Source organism: Salarias fasciatus, chromosome 14 (assembly GCF_902148845.1).
Source record: "Salarias fasciatus chromosome 14, fSalaFa1.1, whole genome shotgun sequence".
In the NCBI taxonomy this organism is placed as follows: domain Eukaryota; kingdom Metazoa; phylum Chordata; class Actinopteri; order Blenniiformes; family Blenniidae; genus Salarias; species Salarias fasciatus.
Genome location: NC_043758.1, coordinates 26,224,484 through 26,244,729, shown reverse-complemented (window position 1 = coordinate 26,244,729; position 20,246 = coordinate 26,224,484). Strand labels below are relative to the sequence as shown.

General features: G+C 41.9%; 1 protein-coding gene and 1 long non-coding RNA gene across 6 annotated transcripts in view; both read right to left on the bottom strand.

Annotated features, from left to right (window-relative positions):
* The window catches only part of LOC115400199 (kinase suppressor of Ras 1-like), a 46,427-nt gene extending 32,965 nt beyond the window's left edge, over positions 1 to 13,462 (bottom strand). For 2 of the 5 annotated variants that reach the window (XM_030107912.1, XM_030107913.1), the window contains exons 1-2: positions 13,254 to 13,452; positions 2,765 to 2,905 (exon numbers count right to left, since the gene is read on the bottom strand). In XM_030107912.1, the coding sequence (XP_029963772.1) occupies positions 2,765 to 2,905; positions 13,254 to 13,364 (252 nt within the window). In that variant the 5' untranslated portion in view covers positions 13,365 to 13,452. Of the gene's footprint in view, positions 1 to 2,764; positions 2,906 to 13,253 lie in introns of all 5 variants that reach the window. The other 3 variants (XM_030107914.1, XM_030107916.1, XR_003932777.1) reach the window with 2 other exon arrangements.
* Positions 13,463 to 16,834: 3,372 nt separating this feature from the next.
* On the bottom strand, positions 16,835 to 18,251 carry LOC115400202 (uncharacterized). The gene is made up of 3 exons (XR_003932778.1): positions 18,206 to 18,251; positions 17,199 to 17,331; positions 16,835 to 17,089 (listed from the first exon to the last, which is right to left on the bottom strand). It is a non-coding gene; the product is annotated as an uncharacterized LOC115400202 (long non-coding RNA).
* Positions 18,252 to 20,246: the final 1,995 nt, after the last annotated feature.

Here is a 20,246-nt window from a genome sequence, read left to right as displayed (position 1 = left end):
TGTGTGTGGGTGTGAATAATTGAAAATTTATTATTTAAAACTGCGCTGTACCCCTTTAAAACTCAACAGTGTGCAGAAGAGAATAGGGATAAACTACCTGATCTATTTTCAAATTGTGGCTCAAAACCAGCTCCCTCTAGTGGAATGAGAAAAGTGGTTTTAAAAGAGATGGAATGCTGTGTTTTCAGATCCTCTGTCCAAACCCGAGTCGGGGCAGATTGACTGTGTTTCCTCCTGCTGGGGTCGAACCAGTCCGACTGGTCAGTCAGTAACGAGACACTCAGAGCAGAATCAGCCGCATATCCACCATCATCATCATAAAAATAGCCACATGGACTCATTTATCCGTTTACTTACTAAAAAATTAGGTTAATAAGAAGTTGAGACTGTGTGGGCTAAAATACAAAAACCAAAGATGACCACAGAATTAAAGATAAAACCTCTGAAGCAGAAAACTGGAAGCAGCTGATTTGTCCTTTGTCACATAATCTAGGACAGGGATGGGCAACTGGCGGCCCGCGGGCCGCATATGGCCCGCATCCTCCCTCCGTACGGCCCCCAATTAATTTTTGAAAAAGAAAAAATGTGTGTTTTGCGGCACACATTGAGTTGCAATGACATAGTTTGGCCACCAGATGGCACGCCCTCCGCGCTTCCAGCCTCCACCAGCTGACGTCACACACCCGGCCTCGCAATGCACTCTGGGTAGTCACCACCATGTTGGAGTGAAAACAAACATTCAGGCGTATGACGCTCTTTCACTATTGTAGATGATTATGCGGCCAATTTTGGCCAGAGGAGAGCGTGAGTAGATGGAAACAGTAAGGACATGAAGTCTGTTGTGTTTGGTGTGAACAGCTTTGAGATTTGGCGAAGAAGTGTGTGAGAAACATGCAATCTGAGGTGCCGGCTGTGAAATGTGATGACCGGTTTTCGGTTTGTTTTGCCGCTGACGGGAGCAGGTCGGCTCAGAGAAGATTTTGCCTGCTGTCATCTTAAAATGTAGATGTTCTAGTTTCATATGATATCCAATATGTTGCGGTGGAGCAGACGGATCTTACGTTGTGTAGAGTTTTGTGTCTGGAGAAGCGGGTGAGGGGGGGCGTGTCGAATAGTTGCTTTTGGTTTTTAAAGTTGTTATAAAACAAACACTCTGTTGTCAAAGTGCAGCTGGAGTGCTCAGTTAGTGAGATGAAGGCTTTTTTGTTTGAGACACAATTGAAAGAAATCATCCTCACAGCATTTTAGTCACTTTATACACTTGTTGAAGTGGAGCAGAAGGCTGTTGGATCTGGTACAGGGTCCGACGGGCCGAACGGGTTGAATGACTTCCGTGATGAACAAGTCCATTTTGGCCTGGAGTTAACAGATCTACGCACTAAACGTCCGTGTACTCCAGGTCACGGGGTTCTTGAGTCTCAGCTGTGCACGGCTGGAACAGGCGGCTGGCATTAAGTACGGGTCCTGCTGCAGCCTGAAATCCCTAGTTTCTCCCAGTACTGGTCTTTCTGTGTTAGGTCCAGATTGTTCACTTGATCTGACAACACAACAACACCCCTGCTCTCCTTATCAGTCCACATTTTCAACGTTGAAGGACACCAAACGTGCACTACTCTCTATCAATGAAACCGCGTAACACTGGTTGTTTTCACTCCAATACGGTGGCGGTCCTCCGGTTGCCAACCCCCGGGTCACGTGACTGCAAATACTCTATTGTCGCCAGCCCAACATGATGCCGACCCCCGACCCCCCCCCCCCAACCAACACACACACAATTTCATGGGAGCATGGCCCGCCACCGGGGACGTCACGACAAATGTGGCCCTCTACATCATTTAAGTTGCCCATCCCTGATCTAGGAAGAGGTATTTTTTCTTCACCTGACTGCTGCTTGGCTCTGACCTCTGTGTTATGCTGAGTCACTGGCAGACTGTGTTCAACACAAACAAGCAGCAGCTGCCTCTGGCCGGCGGGATTTTCCAGGAATCTGTGACATCTCAGGATGAAAACTCAGCTGCAGCGTGTTTCCACCCAGGATGACTCTTTCCTTCAACACTGCCAGGTCACATCAGATATAGACCACCGAGTCTTTAGGTTTTCATTTCACAAAAGTTACAGGTTTAATGAAATGTAAGCGATTTCTGTTTCCACAGAAGAAACACTTTTCTTTCATTTTGACTATAAATGATTCGAATATGACTCATGGCTACTTCGCTTGGCAGTTATTCAGGCTCTGTGAACCGCTGATCAGTTCACATCAATTGTTTTTTGACAATAAGAGAAATATCATGCAATTCTAACGAGAAGCTGCTTCCTTTTCATTATCCTCAGAATTTAATGTTTCTTGGATTTATTGTCTCATAATTTTTCCTTGATTTTTGTGTTTTACTTCATCTGATTCTGCAACATGTTTTCATGTGTGATCTATCACATGAAAATAATAATCAAATAGTCAATTTGATCTGTTGCACAACAGATCAATGGCATGTACTGAAACATGATTGATTGCAGTTTAGTTGATCTTTATCTTTGTCTTTCATACAAAATATATGAACTAGTGCTGTAAGCGGGTCACAATGAGAAGGAATCTGCATTTGCATTTTGAGCTTTTTAGATCTTTTTTCAAAAATCCTGAACCATTCAGTCCAAATAAACGAGTCATCAACGAGGAAAAGTTCCCAAAATGTTTTCATGGACACAAGCCTCATGCTCCATTAAAGCCTGAACTGTCCACACACAGACGAGCACACACACACACACACACCTGTATGAGCTGTGGTGAGCGAGTAGCGGTTTGCTGCCAGTCCTCTAGTCGAGGGTCTACATCCAGAGAGCGAGGTTCGTCCCCCTCCGGGACGCCCTGCTGCACCTGCAGCTGCGTCTTCGTGCGTTTCGCCAGCTTGCCCTGCAGGGGGACACGTCACAGCCTGCTTCACACAGCCAGCAGAGACACAGAGGCACCGTCCTCTGAGGAGAACTATTCTATTGAAAGACCCAAAAGTTTATGCCTTATATTAAGCACGGATGTTATTGATATATTTGAGCATGTCACATTGAGAGTCAGGTTTTATTTTACCTGTATAAGGAGATAATTAAGACATGTTAAACACTGACCTATGAGTTAATCAAGAAATAATGTCAAGTTGTGTAAGTGAGGATGAAGAAGCCATTAAAAAAACCCAGCTCAGTTTGAGGAAATCCCCACAGCAGGTGTCCACCTCAGACATCAGCTGTTGTGTAACGCGGTGTGGGCTCAGTCTCCTTTTTTATCCTGATGATCACTCATGCATGACGTGCATCAAGTACATGAAGATTTTCCTAAAGTCATTTTGAACACTGGGAGTCTGGGACATGTGCACGAAATGTAGAATTATTCCAAAAAAGTCTACAAGGATTAATCATTCTAAAAGAATAACATTCTAAATAAATGTTCAGATCTATAGGAGATACAGTTTTCACATAAAAGATGTCAGAATGTGTTTTTTTTACTGCTTAAATTGCTGAAAAACACAGTGTGGCATTCATAAATGTCTTGTGCGTGCGTGTGCAGAAATAAAGTTTTACAGCTGTAGAAAACTGAAGGAAAAAGACAAAGCATGAAGCCTGAAACCAGAACCAAAAAAAAAAAAAAAAAAAAAACGTTTAAATGAGTCCTCTGGTGTGATGCATGGTGTGAGTTTTGCTCCTGAGTTGAGTACAGGTCTGTATACAGTAAGAAAAAGAGAACATTTGTTTTCTCTTTTATCTGAAATCAGTTTATAGCCACGTCTGTCTTTTTCTTTATTCTCACTTGCAACTGAAACAGCCAAAGAGGATTAGTGTTCTTAAAAATGCAAACAAGACAATTTTTCCAATACTTTCTTTGCAGAAGAAACAATCATGACAAGCATTAATTCCTTGAACTGAATCTTCGTTCAGCTGCAGATCGTTGCTTCATCTCTATTGTATTTCTTTTCTATGCACTTCTAAAGTCTTAATGGATATAACATCTTTAAATTTGAATGATTTAGTTGATTCCCTCTAAAACTTTTTAATATCTGTGACGATATATTCCCTCAAATGTCTTTGTATTGTACCTTGTATTGTACATACCTCAAAGATTAGTCCCCGCTTTTACCTTCTCTGTTACCACAAATTCATTTTAAAAACTTTTTTTTTAGCAGTTTTATACATTTATTAACACTGGTCCTTCACAAGATGAGATAAAGGAGGCAAAATGAATGAAGCAGTTGTTCTAGTAGCACTGAAACGAGCTGTGTTAATAGATACAACTGTGGTCATGTTTCAGCACTTCACCTGGAAATCTGTAAACTGCTGGTGTGGTGATCTTCAAGTCTTTTCTATTGGCTGTAATTAGGTGCAGCTCACAGCAGCTGTAGTGAAAGATGATAATGAAAGGTTCGTCTGTGGCCACAACCAGTGTTGTGCTAGTTACTAAAAAATAGTAACTAGTTACAGTTATTATTAAAAAAGTAACTCAGTAACTCAGTTACTTAAACCGAAAAGTAATGCGTTACTGAAAAAGTAACTTTTTCAGTTACTTTTAAACGTTTTTCCAGTGCTCTCAATAAATCAAGGTTGACTGATTGAACTCCCCTGTAGCCCTTATTTTCAGTCTGTACTGATGTTGTTTTACAAACTGTTGATGAAACCGACCATTTCAGTTCTTTTGCATACACATCACTGAATCTATGAATGTATGAATGGAATATTATCCATTGTGCACCAACACAAACACCAAGTATTTTTTCAATGCCTATTTATTTTATTCAACATCAGCCTGCAAAAAATTAAAGTGGCTTAAAGCAAATACAGACATTCAGATATAATCTATTATTCAGAATCAAACTGGACAAATTAACAAGCTTTCACTCAGCACCTAAAAACTTCTGTTAAAGACAAAGAATGAAATATGAAATGCATACTGATGCATAACACCACATGCATATCAATACAAAAATAGCCAATTATATCACAGGGAAAATAAAAAAAAATCCCCTTTGCAATATGTAAACAATAATATCTGCAAAATTCACATCAAGAGAAAAAAACAAAAACAATATGCAATGTGCTGTAGAAACACACAATGAAGATAAATGTGCATGTTTCAGAATTAAATTTCGTTGTACCTGTGACAATGACAAGCTCTATCTATCTATCTAAAAAAAATTGCCAAATATCACAGAAATAGTAACTACGAGTATTTGCCATTCGGTGCCTCATTCTGGCAGCACTGTGCAGTTATGCTCAAAGATATCTCCCAGCTGGATGATGCCTCAGTCACGTGTAATATATCGTTCGAAAGCTTCCAAGACGTAGAACGTCAACAAACTTTATTTAAACTCCCAAAATTAACGACAAGCTCACAAGATGGCAACAAGGGGCAGCACATCATGACACTCTTTCACTACTCCAGAGGATTATGACGTTAGTTTTGGTCAGAGGAGAGCATGGGTAGATGGAAAATGACCCCAAAACGGTAAGGAAATACATTTTGTGTTTGGTGTGAATAGCTTTGAGATTTGGTCAAGAAGTGTGTGAGAAACATGCGATCTGAGGTGCTCGCTGTGAAACGTAAAGATCGGTTTTGGGTTTGTTTTGCGCTGACGGGAGCTGGTCGGCTCAGAGAATATTCTGCCTGGTGTCGTCTTAAAGTGTAGATTTTGTAGTTTCATATGATATTCAATATGTTGGGGTGGAGCAGACGGATCTTGCGTTCTGTTGCGTTTTGTGTAGAGGTGCGGGTGAGGGGGGGCGTGTCGGATTGTTGCATCTGGATTTTAAAGTTGTTATAAAACAAGCACTCGGTCGTCAAAGTGCAGCTGGAGCGTTCAGTTAGTGAGATTAAGGCTTCTTGTTTGAGACACAATTGAAAGAAAACATCCACATAGCACTTTAGTCACTTCTTACAGCTGTCGGTCCGTCGGGCCAAACCTTGTTAAATAAATGAATTAAATTAAATCATAGTCGTGATGCGTGAAATAATGCGAATATCTCCACGATTGGAAACTATTCTTCTCTGCCGTCTTGTTGCTCATCAGACCAGAGTGGTCGAGGCACTGACCGGAGCACGGACGCAGGAGAGAAAGCGCCGAATGTTTTTTCAATTCAATAAAACTTTATTGACCGCTGGAATGTTACAGGAACTGTGAGACATTGCAATAAAAATGTTGTATGAAACCTCACCAAAAGGAACGGAGTAACGCAACGTTTGGTAACGGAAATTGAGTTACTGAATTAAAAAAAAAGAACGCTAAAAAATCGTTACTCGTTACTGAAAAAAGTAACGCCGTTACTACCCAACACTGGCCAAAACACAACAACAGGCATCATGAAATCCTCTCAGTGCACAATATGAGAAAAGGTCAAAGATGTGATCGGGAATGCTCATCTTTCTTTAGAGGAAGCGCCAAAATAACACAGTGCATAAAATGAGTCAACGCACACCTCTATGCAGATGATGTACTGGTGTATACACGTCCAATTGACTGTCTTCTCTTCTTTTGCATAAAAGAAATGCTCCCACTGGACAGTTCATTAGGTGCACATCGACAATCCAATGCAGGGGTGTCAAACACGAGGTCAGTGGGCCAAAACTGACCTGCAATAGGTTCCAATCCAGCCTGCCAAACCACCAAGATAATTAGTAAAATTTCAAAGAAAACACTGATTTTTATTGTTTTTTAAAGAAATATCAAAAAATTAAAGAATAAAATGCAACACTGAGACCCAGGTTTTTAAAAACAAGCATTATGCAACAGCTATAGGAGGCTTCATAGACATTTCACTTAATTTTCCACCAAAACGTGCTATTTCAATGGGATTCATCTTGAGATTGTCATAATTTTCCATAATAATTGTTTGGTTTTGTGAAACTAAACACATTTTCATACATACACTTTCTGCTATAAAAAAATCTTTGGAGTTTAAAGATAAAGGTTATTATGAATCCATTTCACTGGTCTCAAGATCAAGTAAATGGCCCCTGAACTTCATGTGTGACACCCATGAGTCACTCAATATGATTAATATTAAAAAAAAAGTAAATCATTTTGATTAATTTGTAGAAAAATCGTCGTAGTTCACTTAAGCAGTTCAGACGTTTGACTAATGCTCCACTTATTAAGATTCAGTAATAAAGCGCTGGGTTATATAATGACTTCTTTAACTTGACTTTTGAACTTTGAAATAAAAACTGCACATCTGCTGTAAAACCTGCACCAATGAGTAGAGTTCATTAAGTAATCCACACCTTTTCATCAGTTCTGTTTTAATGAGGTGCCCTGGGTGACCCCAGCCGAGGGCAGGAGGGTGTAAGTTTGCACAAAGTGACACCTGTACCTGCGACGAAGTGAAGCGAACGCAAGTTTTCGGGGTCTATCTGTGTCTTCATCTCCCTCCGCTCTGCTACTCCTGGGTTTCATTACATGAGCCACATGGAGGCATGTTGCAGCAGGACAGCCTCATATTTCTGACTCAGCTCATCTTTGTCTCCTCCAGAGACAGGCGGAGGGTGAAAGTACATGGTGAGAGCTAGGGCTGAACGATATGGGCAAAATTTCATATCTCGATATCCATGCCAGATACCTCGATATCGATACGATATATTACAATGGATTCAGTGAAAGTTAAGCATTTTTCAGAAAAATAAAAACATACAGGGCATGAAATTCGTCAAAATTTTAACAGGCCCTCCAAATCTTTTCAGCAGGTCCTCAGAAAATTTTAACAGGTCCTCAAAAGTTTTAACAGGTCCTTAATTTTCAATTTTGTAAAATGCTGATCAAAAACAGGATCCAACAATAATTTTTTAATTAAACTGTTGTATTTTGTTGTGCTTGTTTAGTTCTGTTTATATCTGTTTGCTGCACTGTGTCTGGGATGGTATATCTTCTTATGCTATATGGCCCACCCCAAGTTGCAAATTTATAAAATGATTTTTATTTATTTTGGTGCAGGTATGCATGTTGCTAAATGCTGATTGAAGAATCCCAGCTTTGACAAGTTCCTTTGGTGGTGGTGGCACATTAACCCTAGAATCCATACCAGCACAAATCACATTTTATATAATGTAGTTGCTCCCAATTGAAACAAAGTATTTTAGCTAAGATCCTGCTGATGGCTGTGAATGTTAGTGTAGATTCTGATTCTATTCAGTTCTTAATCTGACCAGGTTTTGTCTCTGTATGTATCAGACCCTAGAGGACCTCTCTCACTGATGTTCACTGATGTTGTTCTGCAGCTGTGACGGCCTCATTCAGGAGTGGAGAACTGTAGTATCGCAGTAAATCATTAACTGTTTTGGCAGATTTGCATATTTACAGTTACTACTGTTTACACCCACTGCTGTCATTGTGTTCTGAATTATTTGTTGTTTGGAGTTCACAGCAGCGCCTGAATCAAGCAGTACCTCCTTCAATCCAGCAGAGGGCGCATTGTGATTGTTAGATGCATAGTGCAGAGTGAAGCACAGAGAAGAAGAATGCAAAAAAATGGAATCCCAGAGTTAGGAGGCGTGTTGGTTATGATTGATTCATTAAAAGAGAAGCGACGCAATTTCATGATTAAAAAAAGCCATCAGGCGGTAAGGAACTACTTATATGGCACCCAAACCGGCGGAGATTCGATCTCAATTGGTCCCCACCGCCATTTTATAGGGAATTTCACGCCCTGATAATTTAAAAGGATGTAAAAAAATGCAGTTTGTTTTTTTATGAGAACTCACTGCCACTAGCACCAAATTCGTTTGTGCAGATTCTGCAACCACCCTCTCTTCAGCTCTCATGTTGTTGTTTTGCTTACTCTCCGCCATGTGTAGCACATGTGAGTGTGCGTCTCCCTCCTGCCCCTCCCTCTGATGTTTCTCATTGGCTGCCATCAGCGGTCAACCAGTAAAGGAGGTTTGTGGTTGGCTGGCCTGACCTGTGCACGGGCAAGCTTACATGCAGGGCAAGCAGGGGAAATCTTGATATCGTCGATTTTGAGAAACTAATGTCGTGAATGTTCATATACCAATATCGATAAGATAACTATATATCGTTCAGCCCTAGTGAGAGCTGCTATATGCTCGTTCATTCTAGAAAAAGTCGAACACGCTGATGGTCTACTGAAATCATGTGGACATCCTCTGAAGCCTGCAAAGACTGATATGCAAATAGTACTTATGAAATACATCGTGATTCAAAAAGTTCAACTTAAGAAGATGTTTACAGTTCAGAGATCTTCTTCTTCTTCTTCTTTGGAGCGGGTGGCGACCAACAACTTAGGTGCACAGCGCCACCTACTGTGTTTTTTGGTGAATGTACTTCAGTTTACATCCTAATCACCGTATTCACTTCAGAGATCTGTAAAACCGCAAAAGCATGTATTTTGCAACACCGGGCTGTGGTGGAGGAGTGGCGTGAGCAGACCATGAGGAAATATTGGTGAAATTATGATGATAAATGAGTTTTTGGGCGATTAAAGCCGTTTTCGGAGCCGGCGCCACACATGCCCCATTGACTAACAGTATATGGATGTCTGCAGCTCGACTTTGGATCTAAATTTCTCCTGAAGCACTGTTTGGATCAGAAAACCCTTCTGGGTGAATATATTGTTCTACTTCGTTCTATAAACGACGTGAAAACTGTTTAAACTGAACTTATCCTTTAAAGTAAGTCCTCTATTATCATTGCTTCACAATACACAGTACAGATACAGCATGAAAGGCTGAACTGTTTCCATGCCGGCGTGTAAAGTCTGAGACCATAAAACATTACAAACCTTAAAATTTGGGGACAGATGTCAAACAGTGGAAATCACGCAGGCCTGTTTGTACACCATGACAGTGGAAAGAACAAAGTAGAGAGGGGGTGTGCAGGCAAGAAAAAAAAACAAATCTACATGATGAGAAAGGTCAGAAACTGGAGGGAAAAGTGAGATGAGAGCAGGTAGCTGGGAAACCACACTGGGGCTTTCCAGACACTCTTCTTCACACTCGTTATTGTGGCTGCAGGCCGACTGCTCAGAGTTCCTGTCAAGCATGAAGCTGATCTTTGTAGATTAACTTATATGTTATCATTTCTGCGTACTTTTCAACTCAGCAGCATCCAAGGTCCAGCTCTATCACACACAGTGATTCTTTAATCGGAGGATTAGAATATTTTCACGATTAATCTCTGCACTCTTTCACATGCTACAGTATCACCCCTCGGCTGCAGCAACAACTGTTCATCTAATTTATTCTAATATGATCTCATATAAATAATGATGGGGGTTAAGATAACCAATAATCCTGTCTGTTATGTTATGTGCACACAGGCTGAGACAGAGGCAGAAGCAGCAGGTGCATGACTTAACCCTTTATGGCCCATTTAAATCAGTTACCTAACCCTTATGAATTAATCATTACAGAACACATTGCTTCTCTCATTAAGAAAAAAAAAACATTCTATGCAGATTAAAATTAATTAACAAGATGGTTCAACCTTCTTAAAGACATCCAGTGAGAATTTCAAGAAAATTTAGAGACCAAGTCTTAAAAAAAATCATTCATGTTGGTCTATTTTCTGTTTGTCCAACAGATTTTTGTGACATTCATGCCACTTACTTAATTTTAATTTAATTTTGAAGTTTTTGTAGTTTGACTCTATAGTTTGATGGTATCTGTTTACGCGTCAACAGTGCTTAGAGACACTGAAAATGCTACCAGTTCCCAAAGGTTGAACTTTTTTTAAAGAGCTCTGACTCTGTTTGACAGTAATTGTGGGAGTTTCAATAACAAGGGTAATAACAGGCAGAAAGGTCAAGAAAGGGGCAGGAAAAGCAAAAAGAGAACTATTTCAGCCACTTTGTGCAGTGTGCACCAACTCCAGCCCTACGCATGTACCGCGGCACGCTCGCCTTCCCCTCCCACCGCCCGGCAAAGTCTCTTGACTTTTCTTGCCAAACAGGACATGCTCAGAATACGTGGGAGGGAACCGCGGCTAAATTTAGCCCGGTGACACAAACGAGTGGGCCGAGTGAGTCGAGCCTCAGACGCATCAAACACAAACATCAGTCAAAGCTCCACACTGTGACAGATCTGTGATGTTCCACAAGTCCTCAGAGCAGGTGATTTATCATGTAGAAGCTGAAAGACCGATTACAAGGAGAATTACAGGATGTTTAACTCTGAATGTATTGAACATTACAGAGGTGCCATCTTTGCTATCTTCGCCATGTTTAACACTAAAGTGCATGTTTAAATGACAATGATCGACAGGAAATAGCATCGTTCTGATGCTTTTGCAGAGAACAGAAACGACTGAAGCTCCTTTTAACCGTCTCTTCACTGTATCGAGTCCTTTGATCTGTAGTGCTGTTAAATTCAAAAGCCTGAGCAACACAATCTGAACTCTTCCATTGTTTACCTGTGATTTGGCACCGTGTCAGTGAAATTACACGCTACAGTCACATTTGTGCCGTATACACTGGCAAATATAAGAGATTATGTTTGATCACCTCCACTGTAAAGACTGACAGCCCCACTCGGTTATATGGACTTATTTCATCTCTTAAACTCCACCTGTCATGACACGTTTCAGACACTGGAGTTTGTTATCAGAAGTTTAACTTCGAGTTTTAATTTGTCTTGATATTTGCTCGGGTTATCAACACAAATGTAACTCATGTGGTAAAGTTATAGTCTACAAAAAAGACAAAGAACAAATCAGAGGGGAGGGTCGTTGTGTGGCGTCAAGGGAACGTCAAAAACTTTGTCAACATTTTTTAAAAAAGACCAATGATAAGCTGCTGAAAAACAGTAATAATTGTGATATATGACCTCCATGTTTTTACATTTTTAATTTTACACCTTTTTTCCCCCAAGATCAGATGGGATGGGATCCTTTATTTGATGTTTACTGGTTGTTTCCAATAAAAAAAATTGATTAAATAATAATAATTTGACGAACCAGATCTCCTCAGATGACAAAGATAAAGTATTTAAATGTAAGCTCAATCATTCACATAATATGTGAAAAAAAAAAAGCACCGGTCGACTTCCTGCTGCGGAGGGCCGCAGTACTTGTAGCCGTATTACTGAGTGTGCAGCAGTGATTAGCTCTCTTGCCTCATAGTGAGAAGGTTCTGGGTTCAAATACAGCCAGGGCCTTTCTATGTGGAGTCTTCATGTTCTCCCCATGTGTGTGGGTTCCCTCCTGGTACCCCAGCTTCCTCCCGCAGTCCAAAAACATACATGAGAAGTTAACTGGTGATCAGAAATTCCCCCTGTGAATATGTGAATATGTGTGTGTGTGTGTGTGTGTGTGTGTGTGTGTGTGTGTGTGTGTGTGTGTGTGTGTGTGTGTGTGTGTGTGTGTGTGTGTGGCTGTCTGTCTGGACACCTGTCCAGGGCGAACCCTGCCCTGGACCATAAGTCACTGGGATTGGCTCCAGAGACTATTTTTCAAGAAATGTACATCATAAAATTAAAGAAAAACTAATTTTGTTTTGAACACACAGTGAGTTGAACATCGATTCATTATTTTTAATAGAAAAAAATGTATAAACATTAATCCATGTAAGTTAATCCTCTTGGGGATGAATAAAAGTTTTTTTAATTATTGAATAAAATGACCATTAGAATGAATGCAGATGAATTTCAGTTAAAATGGAATTATGAGTTGAAACAGTGTTGAGTTCTGTTTGACATCATAAAACCAGTTCTCTTACAAGGAAAATGCATCAAACTGAGTTTGATGCATCAAGTTTAAAGAACAAATGACCAACTTTTACCACTAAGTTCTTTGAGTTGAAGCCAAGTTTGTCTAAAAGTTTACTTTTATTCATGTTTTTTTAAGGGAGTTGTTGAACATTTGTTTTTAAGTTTTACTGACCTGACATGTATTTTGGTGTTACTTATTGTTTCCTCCCGTCGTGTAGCTCCAGCAGTTTCACTTTTATTCCCGTCTCTGTTTATTTTTTCATCTACTGAGACCGTGATTTTGTAATAAGACCTGTATTCTGTCATGTCCAAGGCAAGCAAAAAAAGCATTGAAAAGGCCATATTGAGACAGTCTGGCGGCCTAATGTTCGTCCGCAGTTCATATATTTACCACCCCTCATCTCAAAACAGAACTGACAGCAAAAATAAATAAAATTTTTTAAAAAATGAACCTCTGTGAAATGCCACAGCAACAACAGCAGGAACGTTATGAACCCTGAACCATCACAGGACGTCAGGGATCATGAGCAGACACGGTGAAGCTGAATGAGCGGGGTCTGCTCTCTACCTGCACTGAGCGGGGCTCCCGGCTCTGCTCCCCGGTACAGCTGCTCCCGGCGGTCTCCCCCGGCTCCCGGGGGTCTCCACGGCGGCCCCCCTCCTCCTCCTCAGCCTCCATGTCCTCCACGTGTCCGGGACCAGCGAACCCGCTCCGGCTGCTGCAGCCCGCTTCCTCTGAGCTCCGCGGCGGCGACGAGTTTCCTTGTTCCTGCTCTCACGAGAGAAGCTGCTGCTGCTGCAAGACTCTTTCAACAAGCTGCTCCATGCAGCTACTGACGCTACAGCAATCTGCGATAATCAGCAATGAAACAGTCATTTGCAGTGATGCAATAATCTGAAAATATATATTTGTAAACAGACACTTGATCAGATACGGTGTGTCTGACCGGACACATACAGTCAGTGTAGATTCGAAGCAAAGCAGCATCGCAGCACAGGCCGAGACACTTTCGAGGAAATGCACCAGTGAAGCCAAGACTGGAGAAAATTAGCCATGCAGCCATTTGCAAAACAAAAAAAAAGACACTTTGTGCAAACTTTAAACGTGAAGTGCAGCAGGGTGGAGGGAGCATCATGATTTGGGGCTGCTTTGCTGAATTCTCGTGTTTATTGAATTAGTGAAGTGTTAAAATAGATTTCCTAAAGCTGAATGGTTCTGAGAAATTAGATTATCAAAGAGGATGAAGGCCCGAAAAACAGAAGTTAAGGTACCCAAGCTTTCAGTAGAATAAAATTAAAACTGTTTTATTGCTCTATTTGGATATAATAATAATCTTTTAGCTTTATATTAAACTGAAGACAGAAAACCTCCTTGATAGGTAATTTCCTGAGAGGAAGGAGCGTTCTCAAAGGTTTGAAGGTGCTGCCCTCTGGTGGCAGATCGGTGCCAGTGACAGTTTAAAGGAGGTGATAAAAGGAACGACCTCCAGCTGGTGCAAATGCTTCAATTTTCAGTCTACAAAACTGAGTCAGGATTTCTCTCACTGAGAGTCATCATGACCTTTCACCTCATAATTCAATTTGATACGGGGGGCACGTGAAGAGAAGCAGAATGGGGTCATGTGAATTTTATCATGGTGGACCATAACGATCACACAATGAACACGATGTCCAGGGCTTCTCAGTCCTGGTCCTCCAGGTCTGGGCCTTAAAGGTTGAATACTATCACACTGATTCTGGCTCGACTTGCTGTGTGGTTTTGGTGTCTGTTTTATGAACTCATTTATAAGTTTCCTCTGGCTCATTTTCCTTCATGTTTTTTCTTCATTATTTTGTTTTAGTATTACTGTAATACTTAGTGAGGATTTAATGAGCTTCTTCCTCCTCCTGTACAGTCAGGTTTTATTTCTTCTAATTCTGTACTATATTCGCATTCGGTGTGAATAAATGGGAAAAACGAAAAACTGTCATTTTGGCTATCTTACCCTTTTAGGACATTTTTAGGCAGGAGATTAAACAAACAAAAAAAAAACCCAGCAACATTCTCAAATCCATGTTTTCAGTTGAGGGAGGATGCACGTTAAGAAAACCCATGCACAAGGAGAGGAAAGGCATGGCCTGGACTCGAACCTTCGAATGGTTACGTGCCGTGAGGCAGAAATGCTGCTCGCCTCATCTCCGTACGGCTTTCCGACGTTCCAAAGATATGATTTAAAAGGGTGATAGCCTGGCTCTGTTATCTCTGGCAGCATGTTCAGTTCACTGAGATAGAGATTAGCTGGATAAAGTAGACGTTTGAACCATAAAGTCATTCTACCTGTGTTAACCTCGAGGAGCGTTGGCGGCAGACGTGGTTAAAACACTCTGAAAGTGTGTCAGTGTTGGGGGAGTTTGGAGGTCAACCTGCAGCAGTGGGACCATAAATCACTTCTGGGCTGGGTCTGGTTTACTCTGCGCTGCTTATACAAGAGCTGCCACTCGGGAATCTTCAACCCTCTTCATTAGGGAGGAATGCTGGGAACTGTGCTACAGAAGCTTCTGGAAAGCCCGTTCACTCTCCCTGCTGCTGCATACATGTATGTAGCCTGAGGCTTTCACCTTACAAAACCCGAAGCCGTGCATGAGAAAGGCTGTGTTGACATTCTACCAGGAGCACGTCTCATCATGTCCTTCCATTGATACAGCTGAGGCGTGATCGAGCACTCTTTTTGATCTACTTCCAGATGTCACATCATATTGTATAGATCCCTGTTAGACCGTAGCCAGTCCAAACACCGCGGTGTGTTTACACACACCAGGTGTCTCACAGGGTGTGTCTGCTCTTGCATTTGAGATGTGAGCTTCGACACCCAAACCTTCATGAAGACTGAACCGGTCAGTTCAGTGCTCTGAAGCGAGGACGCCCAGGTCGGACCAGCAGCACGGTCCTGAGCGGGTTTGTCCTTAAAGAGGAGATTTATGAGAACTCAGACCTTCTCAGCAGGTGGAAGTTCCCCTAAAAACCAGGTTTTAGATTTACTTATGAAAACATTTATAGTGGTTGGCCTCGGGCAGTCGTCACACAGTGGGTTGCAAAACTGTTCAAACGGCTTGAACTTTTCCACATTTTTGCCACATTAAAACCACAAATAAAAAATCAGTTTATTGAGATGTTACGTGACAGACCAACACAACGTGTTGCATAACTGTAAAGAAGGAAGAAACGGATTCCAGGTTTTCTGAAAAGTGCGTGCAATCCAGTCCCAGCACGTTGTGTGAAAGGCCTCAGAACATCTGTGGAGACCAAGATACTGACAGACACGTTGTCTGGAACAAACAAACAGGAGCGGGGAACACAGGTAACACACACTGCTGCTTCAGAGAAACACACAACTTAACTACAGTAACATGGAAAGTCAAAACTCAGGCTTTGTAGGCAAGATCACCTCTAGGGTTTAAACATTATCTGCCTGAAAGCTGCAGCACAGCATTCGATGAATCATGTAAAAAATATAGAAAACAACCAAATATTGAAAGTTAAACTTTTCATTTTTCGCCCTCAGTCCTCTGAAAAAGTCGACCGATGAGACAAATGCGTCCCTGAGCTCCAGCAGTGGCTTCCAGTGGAGAATCAGGTGTCCTTATGCAACAGCTTGACGTTTGGCATGCGAGGTTTGAAATATGACAACAGCATGCACCGAGCACATGTCAGGACAAGTATCCATGTCTTTGCAGATCTGGTCTTTTTACTTTGATCCAAGTGAGAAAACCACATCAGCGTTGGTCGCAGCCCAACACGCCGCTTTACGGCGTGAAATCAGAGCCGGACGCCTCCCCTCTGGACAGAGGGACTCCTGTGAAAGTTCAACTGCAAAGTCCAAATTGTGGAATATACTGAAATGTAATTTTTAACTCTCGTTACATAAGTTTTTTTAAACACACTTTCCTACATGTGTGCAAACACGTGCACAGAAATGCCCACCCGAATAAATACACACACACACACACACACACACACACAACATAGACAGACGTGCACATGCACACACTTTTGTACATACATGCAAATGCACATGCCCAAACACATGCACACACATACCCTTATGTTCTACAACTTCCTTAGTTATAGAGCACAAACTGAATAATTTTCTAAATGAATCAGTTTTCAGACAATATCGTGGAAAGATTTTCATTTTTTTTCACTTCAGACATTAAACTTGACCCCTCCTCACTTATGTTCTCCACCCTCAGTGTCCGTGACTGTCACTGTGGCTTTAAAATTAATATAGGAACCAAAATGTTTTGCACAATCTTCGAGTTGTGCAAACAATCAGCTGACCATGTGGGAATCTTCACATAACAGACATGCAGACGTCATGATTCCACATATTCTCCCTCCGGCCTGCTGTTACATAAAGTCTCCATCTGTGGTTTAAACACAAAACAAACCAGTTTTAAGACTTTTAAGAATAGAAATATACTCATATATTGTGCTCAGTTGTAATAATTAAGAGTAAAATTTAAATCAGAAAACCTGAAAAACAGTAATGAGGTCTGGGAGCTTAACTGTTGGTGGTTTGTGAAGGTGTGTCTGTGGTCTCTGTGCCTTTAACTGGAAGGTCTGCAGACTCTGGGGGGCAAATGGAATAAAGACAGGGCAGCGCTTCCTGAGAACACACACGCACACACACACACACACACACACACACACACACACACACACACACACACACACACACACACACACACACACACACACACACACGTTGGGTTTCCCACTCTTGTGGGGACCTTCCATTGACTCCCATTCATGTCTAACCCCCAACCCTGACCCTTACCCTAACCCTAACCCACACCAAAACAACACCTAGCCCTAAAGAAATGTTTTTGCACTTTTACTTTTTCAGTAGCAACAACACGGTCAAGAAAACACTGTTTCCCCTCATGGGGACCCAAGAAATGTCCCCACAAGTGACATTGTGCCTGGTTTTCCTATGTTGTGGGAACATTTTGTCCCCTCAACATACAAAAACCTGGATACACACACACACACACACACACACACACACACACACACACACACACACACACACACACACACACACACACACACACACACACACACACACACAGGGCGTTATTGTCAGCAGGTCTGGGTGTTCTGCTGGGGGTGGAGACGTTTGCACATGCAGCTCATCTCCTTCTAGAAGGAGACGTCCAGACTTGGTAAAATCATGTTGATGCTCAAAAAAATCTGCCGATATCAGCAGCACCATTTGTCTCTTCTCAGAGATTAAAAGGATTTGAGACACGTTAGCAGATTCCCGCAGCGCAGCATCACCTCCTCCACCCTGATGTGTAAATGTGTGCAGCATGTGTTATCTGACAAGAAACATCCAACACATTTAGAGGGGGGATTAAATAAAATCCCCCTGCAACAGTTAATAAAAGTTATGGTACTTTTTTTTTTCTGCCTTCGACTGACCCACCCTCTGATCCACCCTCCAGCCCTGGAGAGCTCATAACTCAGCCATGACTCACTTCCTGTTTGCTCAGGCAGCGTCGGATCCTTTTTACACAAGGCCACAGTGTCACGGGGCCTGCGGACGGATAAATACGGCATTAGTATTATATAAAAGGGTTCCTGAAGTTCAGGTTGGATCAGTCCACTTGTAATCAATGACAAACCTGAGTTGAAAGAGTTCAGAACATCTTCACAAAGTCGTGCAGACGACTGGACCTTAATGCGCCTGCTGCCATCTGCTCCAGAAGGATGTGAAAGACTTCTGGCCGGTTTGCATTGTCGATTGCATAATAGTTGTCATGCACATTGTAACAAAGAGCTGAAGAGGTCAAAATGACCCCACGTATGTTCAGACACACAAATAAACTCTCCCGTGTCGGGTCTAGTTGCACACTCAGTGAGCGAATTAAACAGATGGGATCAAATGCGTGCATTTAGAGTGAATCATTCCTCGATAATCCAGGGTGGGATCGGCTGCAGCTCGGCACACGTGCAATTCATTTGCACTGAAGACACTGTGAGATTAATCACGAAACAAAAACTTCAAGTTCACGGCAATGCCTGACAGTAACTGCACCACACGAGCTGCAGAGTCTCAACAACAGTTGAAAGGTCTCTAAAAACACCATTAAAAAAATCCCCTCATGTGTGACTTATATCAAGTTGCTATTGGGAAAATCTCCAAGTTGGCAACACTTCATGAAAACCTGTCGGTGATGATCAATCCTCATTTCTCTTTATGCTTTATTGCAAAGAATCTTTGGCTGCCTTCTGACATGTTTTCTGATAACATCACCAAACATAAGCGTCCCACTGTGTTTTTGACCTGAATAATGAGCCTAAACACCCAGTGCTTGTTCTGGCAGCACAGCTGTCTCCGTCCTTCATCAAATAGCATTTTGTAATGCTGTTTAGCTGGAAATGCAGTTGATGGAAAACATTCCTCCACTGGTGGACCAATAAAAGCAGCTGAAAATGTTCAGATTATGTCTAATTTGTAAATTTTACACTCTAACAGGCACATGGACCATATGTTTGACCTCCTTTTTCCAGAAACTTCTTCTCTTCTTGCATTCCTCTGATTCTGCTTTTCTCTCTGACACCATGATGCATTCGAGCTCTTTGCAGCTTCCAGGAAACCTTCATGTAAACGGTAGACTGCATCTCCCTGCCCCCGAGGTTTCCAGCTGGAGTGTAGCTCAGATCTCAAACGCTGCAGTAATTGTGTGAATGCCTGAGGCATTCACACGTTTATTCTTTTCGTGTTGCTGCATGTGAGCTTCGGTGAGCCGACTCCAGAAAACTGACCTCAAACCAAGTGACTCGCTCTGAGATTTCACAGTAATCTTCAGATTCCATCTTCTTCTTCATGCGTTCTGAACTTCCAGAAGCAGCAAACAGAACCACAGCGTGACGGGTAGCTGTGGTGAACTTTATTAAACTAAATAAAGACCAGGTTTAGGATGTTTTCTGGGATGTAAACACAAAATCTTTCTGAAATGAAAACAAAAAATGAGATGTTGGCCCCTCTATAAATGACTAACATTGTCACTAATAAAAATACTGGAACGCAGCCAGGCGGTTACTTTTTGTTGCCTGTCCGGTTTTTGAAGGACCTGTTGGGCTTAACTCCAAACACAATGTGTCATGATTACTCTGTATTTACTAGAAAATAAGCATTCAAATACCCAGAAAAATGCTCCAGGAGCGCCGTAAACTCCATGAAACCCGTGCCCTCCTCACTCCCGCCATATTGCAAATTCACCTTCTCCATGCTGGATTTCACACGCAGATCCAATGTTTGAGAAGACTATAAAAATATTTGCGTTCAGCTGTGAGGAACCAGTCCGTCTCCTCCTTAATGTGTAACCGTGCGTATTAGCCGCCCGGGTCAATAATAAACCAGATCTGAGCTCATGTGTGAGCCGAGCACGAGGCCCTGCCGGTAAATTTCCACTGGGCTGATAGCCGGATTGTTCCAGGGCTGTAAATTATGAGTCAGATTCCTGATGTCCCTCACACAGATAGAGCCGCAGCGTGTTTGGGTTGATGGTTACC